Source organism: Thermobia domestica, chromosome 11, assembly GCF_964235325.1.
Source record: "Thermobia domestica chromosome 11, izTheDome1.hap1.1, whole genome shotgun sequence".
Classification (NCBI taxonomy): Eukaryota; Metazoa; Arthropoda; class Insecta; order Zygentoma; family Lepismatidae; genus Thermobia; species Thermobia domestica.
Window position 1 is genome coordinate 64370697 of NC_137464.1, and position 27056 is coordinate 64397752.

General features: G+C 36.4%; 1 protein-coding gene and 1 long non-coding RNA gene across 4 annotated transcripts in view; one reads left to right on the top strand and one right to left on the bottom strand.

The window, feature by feature from the left end:
• Window positions 1-5646: 5646 nt before the first annotated feature.
• On the top strand, window positions 5647-25323 carry LOC145664117 (uncharacterized). Its single transcript, XR_014127327.1, has 2 exons — window positions 5647-7011; window positions 24041-25323. It is a non-coding gene; the product is annotated as an uncharacterized LOC145664117 (long non-coding RNA).
• The window catches only part of CLS (cardiolipin synthase), a 28152-nt gene continuing 8974 nt past the window's right edge, over window positions 7879-27056 (bottom strand). For all 3 annotated transcript variants that reach the window (XM_081730482.1, XM_081730483.1, XM_081730484.1), the window contains 6 exons: window positions 25368-25970; window positions 21823-21960; window positions 19637-19766; window positions 15577-15662; window positions 10445-10605; window positions 7879-8218 (listed from right to left, as the gene is read on the bottom strand). In XM_081730482.1, the coding sequence (XP_081586608.1) occupies window positions 8128-8218; window positions 10445-10605; window positions 15577-15662; window positions 19637-19766; window positions 21823-21960; window positions 25368-25889 (1128 nt within the window). In that variant the 5' untranslated portion in view covers window positions 25890-25970 and the 3' untranslated portion in view covers window positions 7879-8127. The remainder of the gene's footprint in view (window positions 8219-10444; window positions 10606-15576; window positions 15663-19636; window positions 19767-21822; window positions 21961-25367; window positions 25971-27056) is intronic.

Sequence of the window (27056 nt, forward strand, 5' to 3'; positions counted from 1 at the left end):
GCCCAGAAGCAAGGATTGTTTACTTATGAAGGCGCCTATTTCCGGTGACCGACGGGCACTTCGGACAATGTCGATATGGGGAGAACATGCAGACATGCTGGTTTTCGAATATGTAAACTCCAATGTCACATTTGAAGTTGTTTCAGTGTCAGGGACCAAAACAGCTAGTCACTGCTGATCGCTCTCGGCTATTTCAACCCATGCGTCAGCTGAGCTTAGTTTTATTCCAGTGGGAACCCATTCTTGGGCATGGTTGTGATATCGAGCACATCCAAAGTTTGGAGTGTGTTATGGGAGAGGCACAGTTCAATTTATTCCTTGACATACACACACACACACACACACACACACACACACACACATACACACACACACACCAAGCTCAGCTGACGCAGGTCTCGAAATAGCCGAGAGCGATTAGCAGTGACTAGCTGTTTTGGGCTCTGACATTGGAACAACTTCAAATGCGACATCCGGGTTTGCATATTCGGAAACTAGCGTGCCTGCACGTTCTCCCCATACTCACATTGATCGAGGGGCCCGTCGGTCACCGGAGATACGCGCCCCCACGAATAAAAAAAAAGCCATGCTTCTGGGCTGGTTCTCGTCACTTCTTGTGAAGGTCCTGCTGAATCTCTGTGGTTTCGTGGATAATGTGCGGCATAGAATAAGGCAGCAGAGTCAGGAGATGAGAATAGATCCAAATGTCTCCATCGGAAGCATTTCTAATGGCGCACGGTGACCCGTGAAATGACTTCAACACTGTCAGTACTCTCCATCGGTTTTCCGACTCCTTGTTCGAACACACCTCACTTTGTGACATACAGACAACGTATTCGTAAAATATAGATCCTACTGGTTCTCCACATACCCATATCGACCCTGGTACTCACCGATCAAGAAAGTACGGAGTCACTAGAGATGCCCTTTGTTTGTGCTTTTATTACAACTAAAGGCATTTATTCACAAAACTTATGTTTTAAAGTTTTCAAACTGATCGTAGCTTCATAATACAATAATTTTCATAATAGAGTGACCATTTACCAATATGGCGGCCATAGCACAGTTCCAACTTTTGATGGCTGTAAGTATGCTTTGTGTTTCACTACCACTAAATATATCTATTTTCAAAATCCCATTTTTGCAAGTTTTCTTCTAGTTACAAGTTCATATGAATTTTACATATTGTGTCGGGCATTTTCCAATATGGCAGCCTTTGCACACCTGTAATTTTCTAAATTGAAGGATGGTTTTCACTCTTAATGAAATGCATCCATAAAATAAGTTCCATGCTTATAAGAATCTTTTTAAACTGACCGCAACTTTAGAACCATATCTTATCTTGCGGCCGCCATTTTCCAATATGGCGGCCGTAGCACACTTGCGATTCTTGAGGACTTTTAGTATGTTTTACAATGCAACTTAATACATCTATTTACAAAGTCCCATGCTTATAAAGATTTTTTTCAACTAATTTTCATATTATTACTGGACTACCCGGGTCACCGCAACTTCAGAGAATGAAGCCAGTGATATTCTTAGGAGATGTGCAATCCAACATGGCACGCCATCTCATCTCGTCTCCCAGCAACCGCCTTCTCGGAGCTGTTGCTCCGGCAACGGCAGACGGAATGGTGCACCAAACAACAACGACGATGATCAAAATCTAAGATTTACTACTGGAAAATAGAATCTTCCACTGCGCGAAAATGGAAAGCTCCTGACAATTAGACCCAAAAACTTCATTGTTTATATTCTCGCCTCTATATACTGCCCAGACTCCCATACAGCAATATAAAAACAGCAGCGCTCTTCCTGCTTGTCTTATTGTGGAGAAAAAGACTATAAAGCACCTAACCTTTTTGCATTCTTTAACGCCTATTTACTGTCCGATACTTACCATCACCATTCATTCTGTGTATTACACTAGGCCCATATCAGTGGCTTTCTTACTCGCTACCAAAAAACATCTTATTCTTTACCACCTGTTACAATATTACATAGTGAATAACTACTATTTATAAATGGTTTAAGTGAACAACAGGTGAACGTCATCATCATTCACAGCATTGTGTAGTGTACGGTGTTTCCGTTCTAAACACTATTCGGCCTCATGCGACTAATTTATTATGAACAATCATTTCATCCCCGGATCCATCCTGGCAGTTATTTTTTCAAAGTGTATATGCCACATTTTACCGCTTAGATTGCTCATCGGACATCTTTCCGGAGCATAAAAACTAACAAAGAGAAAGTGCAAATATGTAAATTTCTAGAGAACATTATAAAAGATTAACACTTCATGATTTCAGGTATAATTTGTGTTCAACACTATTCTCCCATCCTTGGTTTTACCGGAGAGATAATGACCGACTAGAGTGATTTTTCGCAAAGTTACGTGTGCATAGCCAGTGGTGTCAAGTGTGTGTGTGATTCTAGTTTCCCTATGATGATCCGAGTGAATGGCTGGTCAAAGTGACAGTCATAGGGCGACGTTCTCATATGAACATCTTCAGACATCAATGACGAACATCCGAATTTATTTCAAGAATTAGAGTTGATCTGTAGTTCAATCATGGAAATAAGGCACATGCTAAGTTATTAAACAATAGTAGTCCCAATTGCAGATTCTAGTAAATTACAGTACTTCTAAATAAAGGTTTCTCCTACTACTACTGACGACTTCGACAAACAACTCCACAAACTCTTGATGCTATTTCTAGTTGTATCGCTCGCACCACTGATACGAAATTTCTTGTCAGAAAGAAACAAAGTTGTCAGATGGTGATCCTCATTTCTGCGTATGTTGTGGGAAAAAATACTACGATAAAAGTGTTACGGACACGTTGTTGTGGATTCAGTGTGCTTTGTGTACACTGCGTGCAGTCGTATGCCATACTAAAAGAAAATCATTTGCGGCAAAGGTTTTGACGTGGAATAGACAATAGATTGTCATATTAAAAATTCAGTAGCACGAAAATAAAATAACTACAATGTTGAAAAATTTCATGTTCAGCACAAATGAACCTTACTGTAAAACTAGTAGTAAGAAAAAGATCAGGTATGGACGTAGATATACGGACACTCGAACTGTTAACGTTACAATTTAACTAAAGAAACATTATTTAGTGTTTTCCTTATGATTTGCATGGAAGTTTTCACTTATGAATTACTAACAGTACTGCTTTTCTGCTTATATCTGCACAGTTCATATTTTTTCTTACATAGAGCCTACTAATGTAGCTTGAAATATTGTAAATATCATTTTACAGGGAAGAGTCATAAGTCTTTCAATATTCTGATAACAAAATACTACATCGTATTGAACTGTCTGCAATACCTTCCTGCCAGTTCCTAGATTCCACGTCTTGACCTTAGAGGCGAAGAATTCCATCGTTGCTTGGTGAAGCATCGTGATTTGAGGAAGTGCGTCATGGATCGAAACAGTTAGTAATCAGAAAGGACAGGGACAGACTTGTGACATCAAGTTCCTGATCGTTTATTATTTACGTTTTTATTTATTATTATTTTGCGTTTCTTGAGCTGAGTATAATTTTGTGTTATCCTGTTGCAGTAGGACGCGCTTTCAATTCACCAATACAAGTTATTTTTGGCGTAGTGCAGCATATATCTGCTCTAATTGTTCAGAAGATCGGTGTTGATGGTACAGCCGTTACGAGCAAGCTCGAAGTGAGTTACCTCTTCGTAGTTCTATCATACACAGACTATGACTTGTTACTCAAAACGGCTCTGACGACCGGTTCTGGAAGTTGGTTGGTCCTTGCTCAACCACAGTTTTTGCGCATTTGGATTTTGGAAAAACACCCACTTTTCGTCACACACGACGATCCGTTTCAGGAAAACCTACATCATGCGCATTTTACAGCAGTGGTCGGCAGACATCCACTCTCTTCCGTCCCTGAGCTGGGTCAACTCATGTGGCACAATACGACAGCTCCTGATGGTTTTCCCGAGTTCGTGAACTGAGACATGCCAAGTTGGTTTGACGATTGTCGCGTGTTTGTGTATGGGTTTTCTTCAATGGCGTGTTGTATGACGTCAGAATCTGTTAGCTGGGGACAGCCGGACCTTGGCTGATCTTCGACATTTTTACAACCTGCACGAAACTTCCATCCTCCTCTTTCGTATGACAAATGTTTTGAGTTGCTACTGAAGCATTATGCCCAAGTTTACGTATCAGACGTTGTTGAGTACTGATTGTTACTGCGACTAAAAATTGACTGAACTGACGGCCTCCGTGTGAAATAGTCCGTTTGCTACATTACTGGCCTTTTGGGCCAGTTTGACTTTGTATTTACAGTCTGCTGATTGGGTTGTAAAAATACAGGGTAGACAACATAAAAGTAGCCCAGCATGGTAATTTCGGTAGGAATATACCGGCCAAAAGAGTAGGAAAATTTAAACACTGGCTTGCTTGCATGTTACAAGAGATTCCGATATTTCAATTTAAGGTTAATTGAAATAACAATATGTCCTTTATGAACTGCAGCAAAACATTATTTAACACCATTCAGAGCATCACACGTAAAGAGCTAAAGACGATCTTACCCAATATGCTGCGACATGATCCGAGATATTTCTGCGCATGTCGCAGCATATTGGGTAAGATTGTCTTTAGCTCTTCACGGGTGATGCTCCGAATGGTGTTAAATAATGTTTTGCTGTAGTTCATAAAGGACATAAGGTTATTTGCGTACATCTGCCTTAAGTATACCGGAGATAAAAATCACAGGACAAATCCGGGAAATGAGGGAGCCACAACCACGTGCTTACTGTGCACTCTTCTGTAAAACTTTCATGCCTCAACGCCAAGAATTCATTTAAAGTGATACGCGGCTCTATCTCTTTGGAAATAGTAACCAAGTATTTCTTATAGTGCCAGTTTGTTGTAAAGCTGTTGCAAAAAGCCACAATAAAAAACATTTTTAAACTACTGATTCAAAGAAAACTGGACTCCCACACATGCTTCTGTGCATCACTTATTTTTTATTTTTATTTTTTTTTTTGGGGGGGGGAGGGGGTCATGGAAGAGAGTTTCGTACAGAATATGTGGATTCTCAGCAGTCCAGTGCCGCGTACTCTGCGCATTTACATAATCCAATAAATGGAACCACTTCGTTGGACAAAGTAAAGCACAGAGGGTCCAAATGATCGTCCGCAATCATTGTCAATAACCAATTATAGTACGCAACCCGTCTACCTGTGACCGGCTCGTTCAGTTCCTGGATACAGGTATGGTTTCAGTTTCAGAGACACACTAACACGTTGTTCGTGACACATAGACTTCCTGGGATAGTTTCCAAGTAGACTTTTGCTAGCTTCATGTTATCCAGTGTTCAGACATTTGGTTTCCACCTACTCATTCGCCACAATCCGGTTTGACGCCATTTTTGTACCAGGTTCCGAAGTCCCAACATAGCGTTTCGTTCCTAGGTACCTGTCAGTGAAGCCCGCTAGTGTGTTCTTTGAACCCTGTCTGTACATATTCTTCCACTATCACAATTCGCTGCTCCACGGAAAACAAAATCTCGACGCGATATTTACCAGAACTGAACAGGAAGAGAATTCCAGTTAAAGATCTACAAATCGAGTGGCCCGGTGCTAGACAGATCTCGCAAGTTTATTTTTCTTTCTTTCTTAAGTACATCGGGCGATACACCGGAGTCAGTCAGAATTACTCAGAGAATTATCACAATTATTTGCTCGAGCTATTTTCATGTAGACCACCCTGTATGATTAACTGTTGTGTAACATATTTTCTACATTGTATTCTTTTAATTGCCACAATAGGGTGTAGGTCTTCTATGATGAATACTTTGAACCTGACTCATTTTCTCGCATGTTCTTCAGAAGCACTGAAGGATAGTGCATTATTTATTTGGCAATGATAAGTGAATGGATCACTGTTCGACCCACATACAATGATATTTTTCTCTTGATATATTGTGAAGTTACAAGGAAGATTCGTTAGGAGTGACATCATCGGTCAATTTACTATATTTGAAAAATGTTTTGTTTTAAATTGAAAGGTATGGAAACGACTGTGCAATTTTCTATTTAATCATTGACCAATTTCCCTGACTTACAACGTCCTAACTAACACTACATTTCTAGTAACTCTCCATTCGACTTCGAGAAGACATTCAACAAAGTGTAGCAATCTTGCTATTAATCATAAGTTAATTCAGCGTCCTATTACATACCCGCATCATTAGATATTTTCTTATCAAAGATCTCTTTCACATTGCAGTTAAGGATCAATTATCATGCTCCATATTGCTTTCATTTGGTATTAGGCAAAAGATCCTTACTTTATCCTGTAATTATTATTGGTTTTGTTTATGTTTATAGTATGATTATGACATGGTCTTTCTCACACTTACAAAGCCTTTAACAGATAATCTCTTTCTGGTGTATAATGCAACCAACATAATCGACAATTAACCGCAGTTTCATATCGCCATAAAAGCGATCCAAAGTGTTTCACTTGTATAACAGGAGTTCACGACACTCCAATACATAATACACTTCTGGTCACAAAGAATGGGAAATAGAACAGGATGATAACGAACTGTTTTAATACCATTTTATATTTTTGAATAAAGAAGTGTTTATCTTCAATACTTTTTTGTTTTATTAATATTTAAAATGTAGTTTTTGGGGGCGTCACCCAGTATAAACATGAAAGTTGGATATTGTAGAAATTGTTCTCCTTTTCCCCTTCAAATATGGATTTTTAAATGATGAAGGACGTATTTTTAACGAATAAATTCTCTACCGCAGAGCACACCTTCAACATAAGCAAATCCCAATATTGACAACTTTCGAAATAACGAAAGAAGAATTTGAATATTTTATAAATTCTCCCACTTTTCTTTTTTAGAAAGGAGTTTCCGAAGAAAATTTTACACGTCCAGCTTCTGGGTGGTCTTGGTCTTGCTGCAAGTGTCTTACAAGTCTTGGTTTTAAGAAATCTTATGTTTCTCAGAGGTAAATTTTATAGGATATAAGAGATAATGAAAGCTACACACATCATTGCGTGTCTTAATACGTTAATAGGATATATATTTTTAAATGTAATATTGTTTACTTGTATATGATATGATAGTATCCGAAATTCAATACTACATTTCGCTTTTTAGTTTTAGAAGAACTTCAATAACATGCTTGGTTAGTTGACTTTTAGTTTACCTGCTGTCTTAGGTACACTATTTTTCGTAGGATTTCAGACTCCAGTCATGCGCTTTCGTAAGTGAATCAAATGATGGTCAAAGTAAATCAGATACTGAATTTCTTACCTTGTAACAATTCATGGAATTGTGTTCTCTGTCCTTTTCTATACAATTTTCCAATTCATGCTCGTCTCCCTACTCAGGATAAGTTCCAAAGGAAGACCAAAGACACATTGTTAGAATATGAAAATGATACAAAGTGCTTACGAATATGACACCGACTGTTGCTAAGGAAAATGGAAGTTAGTATGTGTAAATACAATGCATATAAGATACAGATTGAAGAAAGATTGATATGTTCAGATAAGATTACTATGAAGATTACACATGCCAAATAATAAGATTTAAGAGTGTGACGTACGTAAAGATACAGTGGTGCAGTCCATTTTCACCTTTGGCGCGAAAGTCCTGGGCTTGGTTTCAGGCAGGAGCTCATGTAATTCGGATTCCACTATTAAGCTGTGGATCCTCGTCTCATAAGAGCTTCGGTGCTAAAAGGGACGCTAACACCACCAACAACAATCAGACTCCATATATTTACATAAGTACCAACTTTTTACTATCATTCCATCCAATTGACATGAATGAACAAAATGCGAAAATATTTTCAATGAAATATCAAACGTACTTTAACATCAATAAAAAAGATATTTTATTAACAATTTGTACATGATTTTCGTATTTTATATAACAATACATCTTTTGTATGAAATCATTTACAGTTCGTTAACCCTAGTGAGTCTGTAAAATGATTTAAAAAAGTCACCTTATACCTTGTAAAAACTTTCATACACCTGTACAAAGCCTATTTTACAATACGCAGACATCTCAGATACTCTGCACTACTTCTCACGTTTGAAGTACTTTTTAAAGTTCATTCTTTCCTTCGTTTTAAATAGTGATATGTATTCTTCGAGAAAACATAACTCAAGCCAGACACCAACGTAGTTACCGCTGTCACATACCTACAATGAAGAAAAAAAGTAAGTTACTATAAACGTTATTTCAAGAAATCCTATTTTAGCTAAGTACAGTAATAGTGTTCACAGTCCAACACCACATGTAAATTTCACATTTCGTTTTTCTAATTCATAATACGTGAGAACAAAGTAACACAGGCACATTAGAAAGCTAATACCGCACATTTCGTACCCTTAAAACTCATAAACGAATGTGCATTTTAGACGTCACTTGAGATAAATTCGACGAAGCAAAGTATGAATGGAGTATATTAATTTGTGGAGTATGCAACCACGTGCAAAATTTGAAGTTGTGACTGTACGGTAACTGACGCATTTTCCTATTCATCTAAGCTTTGTTTCTATATTCTCTTCCTTTGTAGTTTCCACAATCACAAGCACATATTAATAACAGTGTGAATAAGACTATAGAACTAGAAAGTTATATGTTATTATAAGCAAATAAATAAATAGAGTAGATACGAACATTTGCAACATTTGTTACAAGAGAATATTTAGAATTACGGTAGTGTGCTCTTGAGTACATCGTTCAAAACTCAAAATCTTACCTTGTACCCCAGTTTCTGATCCTCTTTAGTACTTCATTTAATTTCGCATTCTATATATATACACACAGAGTTTTCATAAAGTATGGACGGATTTAATTCGCTTATAATTTACATAAAAATGCTCATATTGAAATCAAATAAAGTGCAAACGGTAGCGGAAGGATTAAATTTTTACCTGTAATCTGCACCAGCTCAGTTCATTCACCGCCACACCTCCAACTGGGCGCCATTTACGTCCACACATTCGCGTAGGCGGCGCTGGAATCCACTCACAGCGTTCCGCCGTGTTTGATCCGAAATGCCAGCCACAGACGCCCTGATTTTGTCCTTTAAGTTCTCCAAACCACTTGGCTTCTTTGCATGAACTTCCGTTTTCATATGACCCCAAAGCCGGAAGTCGCAGGGGGTAAGGTCGGGTGATCCATGGACCGTCTAGGAATCGACTTCTGTGGGCTGTTGATGATGCTTCCCCTTACCCTGCTCACTGTTGCAGGCGATGTTGGCGGCCTCCCACTTCGAGGACGGTCCAGGACGCTTCCTGTCTCCAAGAACTTAGCATGCCACTTTCAGATTGCACTCTCAGTCGGTGCCGGCTTTTTGAACTCTTTGGTGAACTTTCGACACACCAGAATTGGTAATTTTAGCTCTGCGTACCACAGAACACATTGCGCTTTCTCTTTCACCGACGCCATCTTTGATACGGTAAAAAAATAGTCTTCTCAGAGGAGTTTTTCATTTATTTATTTCTTTAAAAGACACACACACCAATACAGCTTACAACTTACTTTTAACAGTCAACATTGAAACAACAATGGATGGAATTTGGTAAGAAACTGACCCTTGCCCTCCCTCTCCCTCTCTCAACGTGTTCAGAGTTGCCGCTTATCTAACAGTGTTGCCAGCTAAAAATGTAATCCTTCTGCTACCGTTTGCACTTTATTTGACTTCATTATGAGCATTTTTATGATAATTATAAGCAAATTAAATCCGTCCAGACTTTATAAAAACCCTGTGTATCTCCTGACTAAGTTATGAGGAACTGAAGAAGAAACGTCGTGGATTGGTCAGAAAAGGGGTGATAATATACCCTTGGCAGATAATATACCAACTCACTCCACCCATGCATCCATGATGAAAGCAGTGCAATTAGGACATGAAATATTGCCATACTCATATTCACCGGACCTAGCACTAAGTGACTTCTTTCTCTTCCCAGAAATGAAGCATCCACTTAAAAGACGCCATTTTGAGTAGAGATGACGTCATTTCTGAGGTTGAACTGTGGTTAAACTGGTTCACTAATGTTAGTTATGGAAGTATTCCTTATGGTAATTAAGTCGTGACGTAATAATTAAATCGAAATACTCCCCAACTGTAGAACGCTTCGTACTAACTAGTATTGTGTTTCAGATTTCCAAATACAGATTTTGATTGCAACAATATTTCAAAAACCGAGAACAAGTTGCAGAGTACTATCCATAATCATCTTCAGTAATTCAAATAAAGTATCTATTGAATAAATCATTAAATGAAGCGAAAATGTCAATCACTGGTCTACTACATTAACCAATTACATTTAAAATATACAGCATGAAGTTTACATAATTTGTGTTACGTAAGATATTGAAATTTCAAAGAGAAATAAAAATATTTTAACACTTACCACATTGTTTGAAGCGCAGGATGGTCTACATAGGAAAATACCGGTGCCGCTAGTGTTGTGGCTAGTAGGAACAGCTGAACCGCTGTATTCACTTTACTGATAAATGTTGGGGCTAGTTGTGCCGTTGCATGAGTTACATCGAAGTATCTACTCAGCGTTCTCTATTGGAGAAAAAAAAAGTGTTTTATAAAAGTTTAGCATTTATCTAAAAGAACTTATCACGAAATATCGCCGAGAAATTAAATCTGTCATTTTTTTTTTTAAATAGAACTTCACGTAACGACAACCTCATATAATTCAAAGTAATAAAAAATTTGGATTACAAGAAAGAAGATTTCGTTTTGAAATACATAAATTTACGCATCAATTCCAATATTTTATAATAGAGCTTCAGTAGAACGGTGTTTACATTTTGCATAAACGTTTCTCGTTTGATCCCAAGCCATGTGACTTGAGGTTGATAACATAGTGTCCCATTGGATTCTTGTGTTCTAATTATTATTATTATTATTATTATTATTATTATTATTATTATTATTATTATTTGGTCTAGGAATTAATTCGTGCGGTTGGTACGCACACATTGAAGCTGTAGTACAAACACAAAATACATAAATACCTTAAGAAAAATATTGTCCATCGCTAGCCACCACTTTCGCCCATCTGTCAGGCAATGTACGGATTCCGTGGCGAAAGAAGTCCTCATCCTTGGAAGCGATCCAGTCAGAGACCCATGTTTCGATATCTTCTGAAGAAGTAAACCGCTGTCCAATCAAATCGTTGTTCATGCAATCGAACAAGTAGTAGTCCGAAGGAGCAACGTCTGGTGAATACGGCGGGTGGGGTAAAACTTCCCATCCGACATTTTCTAAATAGGTTTTGACCGGTTTTGCGACATGTGGGCGAGCGTTATCATGTTGAACAATAAGTTTATCATGTCTGTTCTCCCATTCTGGTCGTGTTCTGGCCAGAGCTTGCTTCAAACGCATTAATTGTCGTCGATAACGTTCTCCATTCATAGTTTCACCCGGTTGCAGCAGCTCATAGTACACCACACCTTTCATATCCCACCATATGCACAGCATAACCTTTGCACAGTGAATATCTCGTTTTGGTTGTGATGGACCTGGTTCACCTGGTTTCACCCAGGCCTTTTTTCGTTTAGGGTTCTCGTAATGGATCCACTTCTCATCACCCGTAATAATTCGATGCAGAAACCCCTTTCTGCTCTGTCGTTGAAGCAGCAATTCGCAAATGGTTTTTCGTCTTTCAACGTCTCTGTCTTTCAATTCATGTGGAACCCAATGTGACATCTTTTGAATCATTCCCATGGCTTTCAAGCGTTTGGAGACTGTTGTTTGATCAACGCCTAATGCTGCTGCAAGTTGTTCCTGCGTTTGACACGAATCCTGCTCGAGCAATGCTGTCAATTCTTCGTCTTGAAATTTTTTTGGCTGTCCAGCTCGCTCTTGGTCTGCCAAGCCGAAATCACCACTTCTAAACCGTGCAAACCACTTCTGGCACGTTCGCTCAGCTAGAGCATGGTCACCATACACTTCAACCAAAATACGATGACTTTCAGTCGCACTTTTCTGCATGTTAAAGTAATGCAGCAGGACACCCCGCAAAAACACTTTATCAGGCACAAATTGCGCCATGTTCACTTAACTACAAACTGGTGTTGTTGACGCTTTAATCCACTGCCCTATACTACGAACGATACGCGATGACAGGGGTTTGCAACACATGTGTGAATACACGGAACTGTGGGACGCTCCGTTCGTTGCGCCATCTCTTGTCCACCCGCACGAATTAATTCCTAGACCAAATAGCATACAGGGCATAAACTGCAAGCTGTTAATCTAGTAAATATTTTATTTCTTTATATTATATTGCATTTATAAAATAATATAATAAAACACAGAGAAGAAAGTAGGTACTTGAATTAAGCAATGCTTAGCCTGCCAAGTGCATAATAATTTTGATGGTATTAAGCGCAAATTTTTAATAACTAAATTCTGAGGAAAATGAAGGTTCACATTTAGAAATAAATTAATGCCAATGCAGATCACCTTGAAGATGAACTGGGAGTAACACTAGAGACTTCGGAAACAAATCTGAAGGTTGTTAATTTGACGCTGATTGTTGAATCCACCGATGATTATGTCGAGTGCATGCATACCTAGCTTACATTTTCAAGTCTTGCCATGAACGTCGGGATGTTACCTTCAACAGAAACTTATCTTTTCCAATATTATTTATGCGTTAGTCCAAAACTGTAGTATATATTTAAGAGATAGAAAGAGTAAAAAAGAACAGACAAATTCTGACCAAAGCATATATTAACTAATAAATAATAGCGTTACAGTTTCGGCAAATTAACTTTGCCTTCATCAGACACATTATGAAATACAATTTCTAAGATTACAGCTTATATACTTCTTAAAGTGAGAGGAGGTATTCCATGAACCAATCATATTCGTCCTTTCCTTTAACAATTTTTAATTAATACAAATGCAACTTTTAATGATCAACTTTCACTTAAGAGCTCAACTTTTAATTGGCACACCTGTGTATGAATAACTTTCACTTTTGAAAAACATAAACTTTTAATTGTCTATCCGTTGTTCAACACACCTGTTTTAATCTCTTCTTTCTTCTCTGTTTTATCCAATATCTTTCTCCATACCTCATGTATATTTAGTCCGCTATTCCAATTCATAAGTTTCTCGCTTCCTTCCTTTCTTATCCATTCTGCCTCTTTCCATTTTCTTATAATGCTTCTTTTCTCCTTTTCCAGCCCCTCTACGCCTTCCCAGTCTATTTCATGTCCTGTCTCCCTTACATGTTTATATATAGCGTTACTATCTCTCTTCAATCGAACGTCGTCCTTGTGCTGTTTAATCCTTTCTTGTAACCTCTTTCCTGTTTCTCCTACATAACTCATATCACATTCTTTGCATTTAATTCTATATACAGCCCCTTCATCACTTACTTGAATCTCTGTTACCTTCCTTTTCCTCGTTCGCAATGCATCTAACATTCTTCTGCTACCTTTTCTGTACGTTCGTACTCCTCCTTTTCTCAATAAGTTTTTTAAGACTTCCGTTTTTTCTCCTATGCTCTCTATCCCGAACCATCTTTTCTTTTCTTCTTCTCTATCTTCTCTCACTTCCTTCTGCCCTTTTCTTTCTTGCTATTCTTCTTCAATATATCCTTACTATATCCATTCTGCATTAATAAACTGTGAAACTGTTCTATGTCTTCTTTTCTCTTCTCATCATCACTGTCTATCATTCTTATCCTTCTCTCCATGTTTCTAATAAAGTTCCTTTTAGTTCCTTCATCTACATCACTTCTTCTATGGCAATAAACACCTGCTGAACATTGTTTTCTATACCATGTTGTTTCAAATTTCCCTCCTACTTTCCTTATTGTCATATCTAAAAAGTTTATTTTCCCCTCTTCCTCTAATTCTACCTCCAGGCTTATTCCTTTTTCTTTATCTTCTATCCTTCTCACAAATTGCTCGAATTGTCTCTTCGTTCCTTTCCAAATACCTAAACAATCATCCACATACCTGCAAAACATAATCAGTCTTTCGCCTCCTTCTTCTTTAACTTTCTCTTCCCATTTATTCATCACAATTTCTGATAACACTGGGCTTAATTTCGATCCTATACTTAGTCCTTCCTTTATTTTCACTAATTTTTCTCCTATCGTACACACACTGTTCTCCCATATCAGTTTTAATGCTTTTATCACTTTATCTTTCTTCCATTTCCTTACTGTTCTATTCTCAATTTCTTCTTCCAATACCTTCAAAATATAATCCCTTCTTAAGCTGGGAAACATTGCTTTGACATCTACGCTAAACATCAGTGTTTTCTCATTTCTTCTTCCTACTTCCTGTTACTACTACATTTACATTTCTTACATCAACAATTTATGATCAAACTGATCAAGGAGAGTAAACTACTTCATGTTAAATTAAATTGTCTTAAATTATAGAAGCAAATTAGTTTTTCCTTGGAAAAGGAATGCGATTTTACAACATACATTTTTAAGTAAAAAAAAATACTATAGGAGCACAGTACTATTAGTCTCATATCGCACAAAGCAAAAATTATACTTCCAATACTAAACACAAGATTTATGAAAGAAAAATTAGAAATTTGACAAGGAACAATTTGGATTTTGGAGAGGTAAAGCACGAGAAATGCTATTGATTTTAATTTGTATTTAGAAGAAATAGCGAATAAGGGCCTACACCGAGACGGTATTTCGATAGGAGGTTGAAGTTCTATGTGCAAATGATACGGCTATTATATTATGGAGCCCTTGTTGAAAAATTTGATCAATCAAAAATTAATATGACATTACAAAATTACGTCATGAAATGAGTTAAAAAAACAAAAGAAATGGTGATTGAAACGAAATAGTTTATAACAATTACGGGAGTATAGAAGAAAGCACAACAGATGGGTAGACTTCCATTCTTAAATAGCATTAACAGTCACGATATGATGTGCTAAGGGAAAGAAAAACAAGGACAGGAATGGCGAAAGAAGCCTTTAGGAAAAAGACTCCATAAAATGTTTTGTGGAGCACTGACCTTACCACGTGGAAACATGAACCTAAGAAAAGCGATGCAAGGATATTGAATTAGTTGGTTATTTAAAAAAGGGGTACTGTGAAAAAGTATGAGGTGAGAATAGTAAAACTTAAAAAGTTGGAGAAGGAAATGATCTGAGCACTATTCGAGAAAAATATGTATTTTGAGTAATGCTATGATTAGTGCAAGGGAAACGAAACGGATAAAGAACACATTAACAATGATAGATTGTATTAAAGAGAGCAATTCTTACGTAAAGGTGTATATGTTATTAGAAGATTGTGATGCATGGAACTTTCTCAACTTGTTTGCCAACAATGGCAGATACATACGATGCATCCTAATATACCTTAGACGTTGTACATGAAATCTTGTCTCAAAGGTACTTTTAATTTAACTTTTTTATTAGTATAATCAAGAGTGTTACAAGAAAGGTTACAATAAAGCTATTATCCGACTCCAAAAATATTCCCTACCCTAAAATTTAAACCGCAAAACACAATAAAGCATTGCATACCGGCGGAGGAAGTGACTGGTACCGGATATAAAACCCTGCCGCTACAAGTGCAGCGTCTCTGGCAACTATCAATCCAGTCAGTGGAACTGTAAAAGTAAAATGTTTTAATTAGATTATAGAAACAATATTTAAAAAAAAAAAAAAAAAAAAACTACAAAATGTATGGTACACTCTACAATTTATTTTGTAAATCCACCAAAAGCTAGATTATTTTCTCTGAAACTCTTTCTTTGTTATTTTTTAATATACTTTGATATTATTTATATCATATTAATTTGTCATATTTACTTCTGTAGTGGTTATACGGAGTAACGTTCACAATTTCTCAGTTGTAAATTTAAGGAATAACTTACAGAACCAATAATTTATAATTGAGAAGGAATGAGAGATATCTGAGCTTTTTTCCTTCCAAATACATATTTTCAAAAAAGAAAGATATTTCATTTATGAGTACAGGACGTGAAGGACATCACAGAAAGGATTTTATTAAATATACTTATCCTTTTATGTACTAAACTACTTTGTATGCTTTAAACCAGGGATGCAAATAAGCAACAACATTTTTGTAGCCCAAGAAAAATGTTACTAGCCCACATCTCACAATAGAAATCATTTTCTTACTTTAGGTATTTTATTAGTCAGACCTATGTTTTGCTGTGTTAACCAATGCTGCACTGCACGTAGGGGATTGAAGTCTGTCACTGTTTCAACATTGAGACAAATATTTAAAAGATCGCTCATACTTTTTGGTGTCAACAACGAACGGTGGATTATTTTAACAAGTTTCATACAACGAAAGCCACGTTCACATGAACTTGTTGATACAGGCAGGCACAGAACTGCGGACATCAATTGACCCAGTAATTTAAACCTCCCGGTGGTGTTAAAATTAATAATGGCGTGGTGACACATGTCGAAAAACGGTAAGTCCTTTGTTAACTGCTTCAGGTCGAACCACTCATCCAATAATGCTTCTGACGGTATTTCGTTTTCACCTTCACAGCAGACAGTTGTTTTAAAATGTCTTGCCACAGTTAATTTCTTGATCTCCAAAGTTAGCTAGTTGTCTACCAGTGAGCCATGTGGCTGTGTCAAAACATTTTAATGGACTGAGAATGGGCGAATCTTCAGTTGAGAACCTTGATTTGAGATAGTTGATTGCATGTCTAATGATTGCTTCACGATCAGCTTTGAAGGCTTTTTCTCCCAATGGTAACATCTTCGAGTTTCATATTCTGAAATTCACATGTATTTTCGTTAAAATTTCTATGGAACTGTTCCTCCATTGTTCCTTTCTCTTGCAATAGCTTTTCCAATTTCAGCAAACCACTTTCCACTGCATGGTTGACTTGTGTGAGAGATATCTTCTCTTTCTGAAACGGCTCAGAAATTGGAGAAAAAATGGTAAGAAAGTTTAATAAGAAGTGGCAGAATTTGACGTATCTGTACTTCAACATAAAGTTGAGAAGTCCTTTTGCTGTTAATGCATCCTTCACCCTTGCAGGATTGTTTTCAAGGTGGGTTGTTAACTGCACATCAACTTCTAAGTAGCGCTTCTAAAGTTCTTTTCTTGCTTGCTACCCATCGCACACTATATAAATCGGGAAGTTTCACAATTTTCTCTTCTAGTACTGCAGCTGTTACTCGAAGTTGTCGAAGCTTTTTCGGTGAATCATGGTAATATTTAAAAATGGCACGAATATTTCTTTCACACTGATGATAAATTGAACTTTTGAGCATGCATCCAGAACAGCTAGTTGCAAACGATGCGCAACACAATGGATTTGCATTAGCTGCGGGCATATAGCTCTGACTTTCTTGCCCAAACCACCCTTCTCACCCATCATACTTGGAGCACTATCAGTTCCGATGCCTATCAACCAACCAGGTTTTCTATATGGCAACTGATACCTTTCAAACACTTCGATGAGGGCATTGTAATATCCTTCTGGTGTTTCACTTGCTAAGGGTTCCAGAGAATTTTTTTTTTTTTTTTTAAGTACCTCATATACATCACAACACATGATTCATTAGACACGTCTGTTGAACCATCAAGCAATATAGAGACACAGGGAGAGTTCCGAATGTCGTTGAGCATGTCGTCCCTGATTGTGGTTGAAATAATTTCAACAGTTCGTACACTGCGTTCTGTTGACATACTTTTCATTCACTTTTACATCCAATTTCTTCAACAGTTCAAACTGTTTCTCATAGTCCGTAAATGGCTTCGCATGATACGCTATGTAATACGTTGCATTGAAATGGACACATTTGATTAACCAGTTCCGAGTTTGCTTTCAAAATTGCTTGGCCCATTGGTGTTAAGAAGGGTGCGTTTTTGGCTTCATTTGCTTCAGTGGCTTTCTTATGCTTGTCACTTTTGTCATGGAATTTCAGACTTTCTACTTTACATGGTGGTGAATAACCCATAACAAGCTTGGAGGTTGGATCAGAAATATCTCTGAACTGTGTGCACACTTTGCAATAAAGTACATTATTCTCACTAATAAGCCACAAAAATTTTTGACACCAGTGAGTCTGAATCAGACGAGGCCTACCTTGATGATGTTTTACACAGTTTGCTGAGGGTTGTAAAGCACTACTTTCCCTTGTTTTGTCAGAACGGACGAGTGACTGCTGGGTTGACCTACTTCCACTTGTTGATGTTTCACTGCTGCTAGAACTAGCAAAAGCACGCGGAGTCGTCGGAACATTTACTGAAGACGACGGTACAAAGTCTGCCTGTGTGTTACAACTGCCACGCCTAAAAAAGGCTGAAATTTTTTGCTGCTTCGGCATTTTGCCGGGCTTTTGCCGACAAAAACATGTACAACACCACAATCGACGAAAACAATTGTGCGTAATGCAAGACTGACTGTGTCTAATGCCGTACACAGCTCAGATGTATAGTTTTCAGTATCATTCGCTCAGTAGAGTCACTGTGCTAATTTGTCGAGATTGCGAGTGTTCGCCCGCTATCTGTACGCAGATTCTTATACTTTTGGCTCCGTGAGCACAAACTAATAATGTATACTTCCGCATTTCAATAGCAAGTACAAGCAGACGAATTTTCACAGCCCTGCCAATTTTCTTTCTTCCTTTTTTTTTTTTTTTTCATGCGAAATGAAACAAAGAAATCGTGATTTTTATAGCCTTTACTGTTTTAATTAAATAATACTCATATTAGAAACTCACCCGCACCGATGAACCACTCGCCTCCCGAGTGGCGAGAGGTTATTTGCATCCCTGCTTTAAACCCTTTCACTACCAATTTTTTTGTTCGGATTGAGAAACTTCAATATATGGTTCTTTAAGTTGTTTTCAAAAGAGTATATATACACCAGCATTTACAACAATACTGGTTCAGTTATTTAAAGGTACTCGAATTTCATTTGTTAACTGGATTTCCATATTACCTTACTCATTCTTTGGTTTCGAGCAATGACTATTTCGCCATCATAACAGTTATCACACTTATATAAAACTTCTAAGTATTTATTTCTAAACAAGGAAAAAAACACTTAATGACTAAGATGCATTGAATAAAGGAAACGATTTCACCAGCACATATCTATAAAAGTATTACTATATGGACTGGTAAGTCACTAGTTTATAGTATGTAAATGATTAAGCTGTAGGTCTAACTGGGCATCAGTTCGTCAAGGAACCCTGATGTCCTAATTTATTTTTAGACCGTTAATCTTACAGTAAACTTTAACTACTGTAGTCTGCGCAATCAATTTCACAGGGAATCTACCCCTTTTTCAAACTCAAACGATAAATAGTTTGTGGATTATTTAGGGAGCACAGCACATATTTGTTAAACCGTCCACCATGTGTTTTAAAAAATTGTTCTTGTGGATATTTAGGGAGCACAGCACATATTTGTTAAACTATCTGCCATGTGTTTCAAAAAACTGCTCATCCATGTCACATCTACGCTACTTATATGGTGATTGCTGTAAATAATCTAAACATATATACACTGAGCATCATAACGTAAAAAGTTAATACTTATGATAAATTTTATCCAATCAACAGAAGGATGTAGTCTACATACCTGGAATAAGGCCAACGTAAGTAAGGCAAATAAATAGCGTGCCTACAAGAATTTTGTCTGCCATTGGATCAAGGAAGCTCCCCATTTTCGAAGACTGATTCTCAAAATTTCTTGCAATCCAGCCATCTAGCTAGAAAAGAAAGATAATGCTAATTTCAAATCTGTGGACAAGTCAACAGCACGAGTTGTTACTTCCCGCATGTTAATAATTTTAATTCTTTAGATGTTTGATTTGTATACATTGGTAATGTATAAACACCTTCCATATAAACATCGACAAATATGTTTAGAGAGAACAATCGCAGTACGATTCACGCTTAACGCATTCTGGCTCTAGTACGAATAAGTACACGGATTTTATATAATATATATATATAAAGAAATCATTCGAGCATGGTCATATTTTGTTATTTTGTAAACTATCGTCACTCCCTACTTTCAATGTGGCTCTCCTCCCTTTCGTAGCTTAGGAATAATTTCAATTATTATTATTATTAATTTTAAGATCATATCAAGAATTTCTCTATTTCAACTTTTGGCCTTACCCAATCTTAACTAAATTTACTAGGGCACCTAACTAGACCATCATATTACTTACCTAAATGCTAATTTTGATCAAATCGAGCAAACTGACCCTTTGACACAGTCACCGACGGACATATATCAAGACGGACAATATAATGACTCACCGCGGAATGCACTTACATAGGGAGATAGATCCTTCTGTTGATTTTAATGATGTCCAACGATTGCCACTGCTTTCACTCTGAGATCTTAACATACCTACTTCTATTCACCATTTCTAGTGTAAACCACACAAGAAATTTACATATACCCGCTTTTCCTTGCAGTCTAATATTAAATATATTGTTTGGCAAAATTTTCTACCGAAATCATGTCAATTTACTAGTTATGGTTGAGATAATGAAGGCTGTTACACATATAGTCTTTTTTCAGTGTTTTTTTCTGTATTTTCATTTTATTTTCAGTTTCCGTCATGGTTATTTCTCCATCCTTCAGTACATTGCTCTTTAACCTTCCTGGTTTTAAATTTCTCTTAATCTTCTAATATAATAATAATAATAATAATAATAATAATAATAATAATAATAATAATAATAGTGGTGATAGTGTTGCATAATGGCATCCATGACTATGAAAAGACAAAACAATGTTGCAAAAACTACTCATCAATTTCTGGCATTACCATGCAAATAATTACCGATATTACATCATACTACAATATCAGCCAAAACAGTACTTGAAAGTGATAAGAACTATCCTGGAATCAAGAAATTAGAATTGACGAAACGGTACCTGCAAGCATTCATAACATTACTATCATCAATAAAATAGATCAAGCAGAATTCTCATAGATGTACCAGTGGCACTTACAGTAAACGTACATCTAAAGTACAAAAGTTAGAAAGTGTAAAGACGTGGCAGACGAAATCAAAAACACATGAAAATGTTAGAAAATTACGATAAAACCAGTCAGCAACAAACATTGTCCTTCAAAGCACTGTGACGCAACTGGAACAGATAAACGCAAAACATATTTTAACAAACCTACAAAAATCAATAATTTTGGACACCTGTCATATGAACAGGAAACTCTTTGAAGGACTATTTCAATATTCTGCATTTGGTAGAGACGGATATCAGGTTATTAAGATAAAACCGGTTTAATTCGAGATATAGTTTAGTGATAATATTACTACTACTACTACTACTAATTATTAGTATTATTACGAATATCATCACCACCACCATCACAACAACAATTCCCTTAATTTATCAAGCGAAGCTTTATTTAAACTCATTCGAATTCTCTTTCTTTTGTTTTTTTTACATTCTCACCAAAGAAGAGACGAGTCTGGAAGGTACAAACATGGGTTGACTGAGCAAATTTAGAGTTGTCCTCAATATTCAAATAATATTCTATTGTGTATTACATTTTCTTTAAACATGACTATTAGCGGCAAGAAGTTTGCGAATCAGTATTGTAAAATGCAACTAATTAAAAAAAAAAAAAAGTCTGTATTCTACTACCGTCATATTATTAATATGAATGAATCCACTCCACTCTATAAAGCCAAATGAAAACTAAATTGAGTGTTACGCAACCTGCAACACACGCAAACAATTCGAAATTATTGAGGCAATACAAAGAATTAAGAACTTACCAAATCTGTGACACCAGCGAAGGCAAAAATACCCAAAGCTAAATCGAAGTTAGTATGAAGAATAAGGTAACCAACGTATGGAGTCAGAAGCATTCGTGTCACACACAATACATTGGGGATGGTCAACACATTCTCTCTCTGAAAGTGTATAAAATAACAGATATGTACAACCTTATATTACTTACTTAATGAAACCAGTGTCCAAGTTCCAAGTATTAATTAAAGTTCCAAATGATCTATTATTTTCTTAAACTGATATTTATTAATTAATATATACATACATAGACTTTGAAGTCGCTCGTCAGCCCCTTTCGAACTTTAATATTTTTTTCAATGTATTGCAGAAGTCACAAGAATATTTAAGCTTTTCTGCGTAATTGCTTTTATTATGTACAAAATTGTACTAAGTAAACTATGCAGTGTTTTTGAAATGATCGTCATTTAAGCGTATGATGTTACGATTTGCTTGAGTGTGTATTCTTTGGCAAATGGAGAATGTATGCACAATATAAACTATTTCTCTATGCACAATACAAATTATTTCACTAAGTAATGTTTTCTAACTACTAAATAATTATGGAATGAAATTTCAGAATTATTGTTCGATTTCCGCAATACTTTAAAAAAAAAAAAATGTGGGCAGGACAAATGAACATCCTCAAAGTTGATTGATCATTAGCCGTATATATTCCTTAGTTCAGAAGTACACCCTGTTTCAAAAAGAATATACGTATTTCGAATGCATATATTTATTAAACTTGAAGACATACGAATATGAAATTTTACACACATAATTACGAACCTCTCAAGTTCAAATTACATATGTTCAATATGTCCTCTATCAGCGACAGGAACAATATCACATCGATACTCAAATACCTCCCATACTCGGGCAAGCATGTCATGTGTCACTGATGTTATGGCAGTACGGATCCGGCTCTTCAACTCTTCCAGGTTCTGTGGGAGTGGTGGTACATGAAAGCTGTCTTTAACGAAACCCCACAGGAAGAAGTCACAGGGTGTCAAATCCGGTGATCGTGGAGGCCAGCTGAGACATGCTAAGTCGCCAGCTCCTTGACGACCAATCCAACGGTTTCGTAGAGTTCATTCAGATATTTACGCACTTGGCGACTCCAGTGAGGGGGTGCCTCGTCTTGTTGAAAAATGAAGTTGTCTTCGTGCAGCCTCGGAAACAACCAGTTTTGTACCATAGCGAGATACTGCTGACTGTTAACCGTGGTTCCATTAAAGAAAAAATGGGCCGTAAACAGATGATCGGGATATCGCACAAAACACATTAACTTTGGGCGAATCTCGTACATGTTTAATGACTGCATGTGGGTTCTGTAGGCCCCAAATTCGAACATTTTGTTTGTTTACCTGACCACTAACACGGAAAGTCGCTTCATCACTGAACACGATGCGATTGTCAATAGCATCCAGAATCTCGTTACAAAATGCCACATGTTTGCGTTTGTCATCAGGACGCAGAGCGTGTAACAGCTGTAACTTGTCAAAACACGCCAAATTGTTGTTCTCGGTACTTGTAACTCCCGACTGGCACGACGAGTTGATTTTGAAGGACTACGTTGGAAAGGAGTTTGAATTCGTGCAACATTTTATTCAGGAACACGAGGACGGCCAGGACTCTTTCCTTTACATACACATCCTGTATCTACAAACTGTCGATACCATCTACGAATGTTCCACCCATTCGGAGGATCAATTTGATACCTCAACCTCAAACGTCTTTGCACTGTAATCACGGAATTGCACTTCGCAAACTGAAGAACGCAAAATGATTTCTGCTGAGGAGTAGCCATTTTGAACATATGACGGTTACCAAGCAAAACAAAAGACAACTGACATCTAGCAGCTATTAATATAAACTAGACTATATATTCGTTTCTCCAATAGCCGAGCCGAGGCGCAGCGATCGATAGTTTGGAGAAAATAATTCTTCGTAATACTATATTCTTTTTGAAACAGGGTGTATTTGCTTTACATTCGCCCTATAGTCAATAAGAAAAAATCTTTATTGTTTTATATCTTTTTATATGTTGTTGTAGTGATTTATTCATCTGTTATTTTCGTATATTTTTCTTTTCGTAAACCTAGTTACAAAACGTATGTACATACAAATTAATTACTAGATTTAAACTCAAAAGCCCATTGAAAAAGAAACTGAACTATCACTGTAAATTTTGTATTTAAATAGGAAGAAGAGAACTGGGCTCATAGATAGCTTATACAAAGATTCACTGCCAATTAAATCCATAACAATGGTAGAATTCGAACTTGCATTGATCAAATTATGAAAGTGCAAGATGCAATTTCAGCCGCAACTCGAACTTAGAAAAAATAGCAGATTTTGAACATATGTAAACTTTTTTTCTTGTTTTTATTGAGCGTATATAAACAGCTACCTGTGCGCAATATTCTTTATGTAATTTACAAAGTATTATAGACTAACTATTAGTTTACTAGGTGAACACAAAATAAATTGTTGAAAAAGCTGAAGAAAGATCACCAAAAGGACATTATAAAACATCATAAAAACCATCGTTAGAAAATTAGCTACACTACCACCATTTGAAGAACAAGTGAAGCCCACTCGTACGATTCTGTACCTTTAAAACAACAGTTTTAGTTTTAATGATAAAATTCTGAATAATAAATTGTACTGATATAAACTTTCGTCAAGTTTGATTTGAAAAAGTAACTAATTTTGTTCTTTTTTTTTTTAAAAAAAAAAAAAAAAACTACCCAAACCTTCCACTATAAAATAGGAAGACATTACGGCTAGTAATCAAAACTCTGAAAGATGGAGACAAGATATTCCTTTGTTTCATACAACAACCCTACAATTAAAATGAGATTACAGTACTCTTGAAAGATAGGATGATTATTACTTCGAACGTGACAGATTTGCGTATCATTTAATCAAACTCAGCGTGTTAATTTCTGCTGGAACGTCCTACTGAATAACAGAATTGAAATTCCTAAGAAGTTACAATTGTATCGCATCAGTGTTTCGACAATTATTAGCTCTAGCAATGGCAGATCTGGTCGTAACAGAAAAAGACTTACTTAAGACTTTTCGCTAAACTCAACCTCTACTTCCTTGAATTTTAATGAATAATTTGAAAACAATGAAGAATCTTTAAAAAATTACAAATGAGCCAAATAATATTTAGAAAATGCTATTATATGAATTAACAATTGTTTTCAAGACCCGTAATTATAAATTTAGGTCCCCAACATTATTACATCACAAATTTGTGGCCTATAATGAAAGATATGGAAACAATTATTAGTTTATTTAACAGTACTTCATAGATACTACCTGGTTCACTTTCCCCATTTTTGATACCATACTCTTCATTGTCTTTAAGCTATTTACTAAAATTCAAAAAAGTGATCTTCGTGATGAGCCTTACTAAAAAAATGTTCATATAGAAAAAAAAAAAGAAAAAAATAGTAAAGTATAATGAAATACATCACTGATCACTTCCTCTGTATCAGTGAATGATGGTAACACTCACCTCAATTACATTTTCCACCCTCTCTTTCATTTTCTCCTTGGCTTCCTGTATGTCTTTCAACAAGGACTGTCCCGTTAGCTTGAGTCTTTCCTCAGTCTGTCGGAGTTTTTCTGTTTTCTGTTGAATCATGTTGCCTAATCTACTTCTTTTCTTCACTTCAGAAACAGATTCCTCTCCTTCCTGATTGCTACTGAGCATTCGACTATATTTCACATGATAAACTAAATAAGCCGAACTACGATCCAAGAATCGCAACCTTTGCAGGCTGCATGCATATGAAAAATATCCCTTCATTCTACAGTTTGACAAAAAATCACTAGACGCACTTTTTACTTTCAAACACATTTCACAAGGTCGAAGGAAATGTCTAGAAGTAAATGACTTACTCAACCACCAACTGTTTTGCCAGTGAAGTATAATGTTCCTCTCTTTTAAACAACTGGAACAGGTCAAATCAGTTGTATATACGAACACATTTCGTGCAAACGTTAGTAGTCCAACTCTGGGTCTTAGAAAAATCATTTTACAAAATATAGACCCTGTACTTCTAAAAGAACTCTTGAATTAAGTATATACTTCAACAGACGTGCATCACGCTCATACCTGCAATTACAAACCACATACCAATCTGTTGATAAATGAAAATTACAATTGATGCAACATTAATAACATGAAGTAAGATTAACAATATTTTAGAACATTTTTCGAAATGAGTCAATCTACTAAAAATATATAGTCAATGAGTGTTTACATTATATTTTAAACGTTCTCTGGGTTTATAGTGACATATTTATTGTTAGCTGAAATTCCCATTCTGTGCACGGAGCGAATATATATATCTATGGCAAGTATTGAACCTCTCCCCCCTTAGGATAAGCAGGGGATGAATCTGGACTTAAATGACATTAAGAATGTGGCTCTTCATTTTAGCGAACATGATAACTATGGATTGGACACTAATACCGATCATTTTCGACTGTTTCTACATTGCAATCACCTTCAAGTAAGTACAGGTTTATATAATTTAGTGATGGATAAACTTATTCATTGCTCCGAATCGATTTAGGTTTCTGTACTTTCGATTATGAATAAGAGTTATTTCGAATACAAATATTTACCGAATATTATCTAAGTGGTGCACGAATAACAACATAACGTAAATGCAATTATATATGTATAAGAAAAAGATTGCCATTACATGCATTTTAGAGGATACACAAACTTCAGTAATAAAAAACGTAGCAAGTTTTCGCGGCATAATATGGTCACGCGAAAAGGTTGAAAAATATACACAGTACAGAACAAGAAAGATTAAGCCGCCAAATTCTGTCATGTCTACGTATATGTATAGATGGATAACAATGGAATTTAAATTTATTATGCTTCAATCCTTTCCGGTTTCTACGTGAGTGTTCTACACCACCAAGGAGGTATCATGCCCGGCGCGTTGAGAATATTTTTTACATGGTCTCTTCAATTATATCTTCAAGCGCCGGACCTACTACCATGCAGCGATCTTCCGTAATGGAGTTATGGCTATCAAATGTTTCTTTATGGTTTCTTCAACCACTTCTTATATGACTTTCATTTGAAGTTGTTGAACTGCCGAACATAGTCGTTATCCTGTTCTCTTAGGTCGGGTATCTTCGCACCCTCGATTGAAATTTTCGTCAGTGCGTTCACATGATC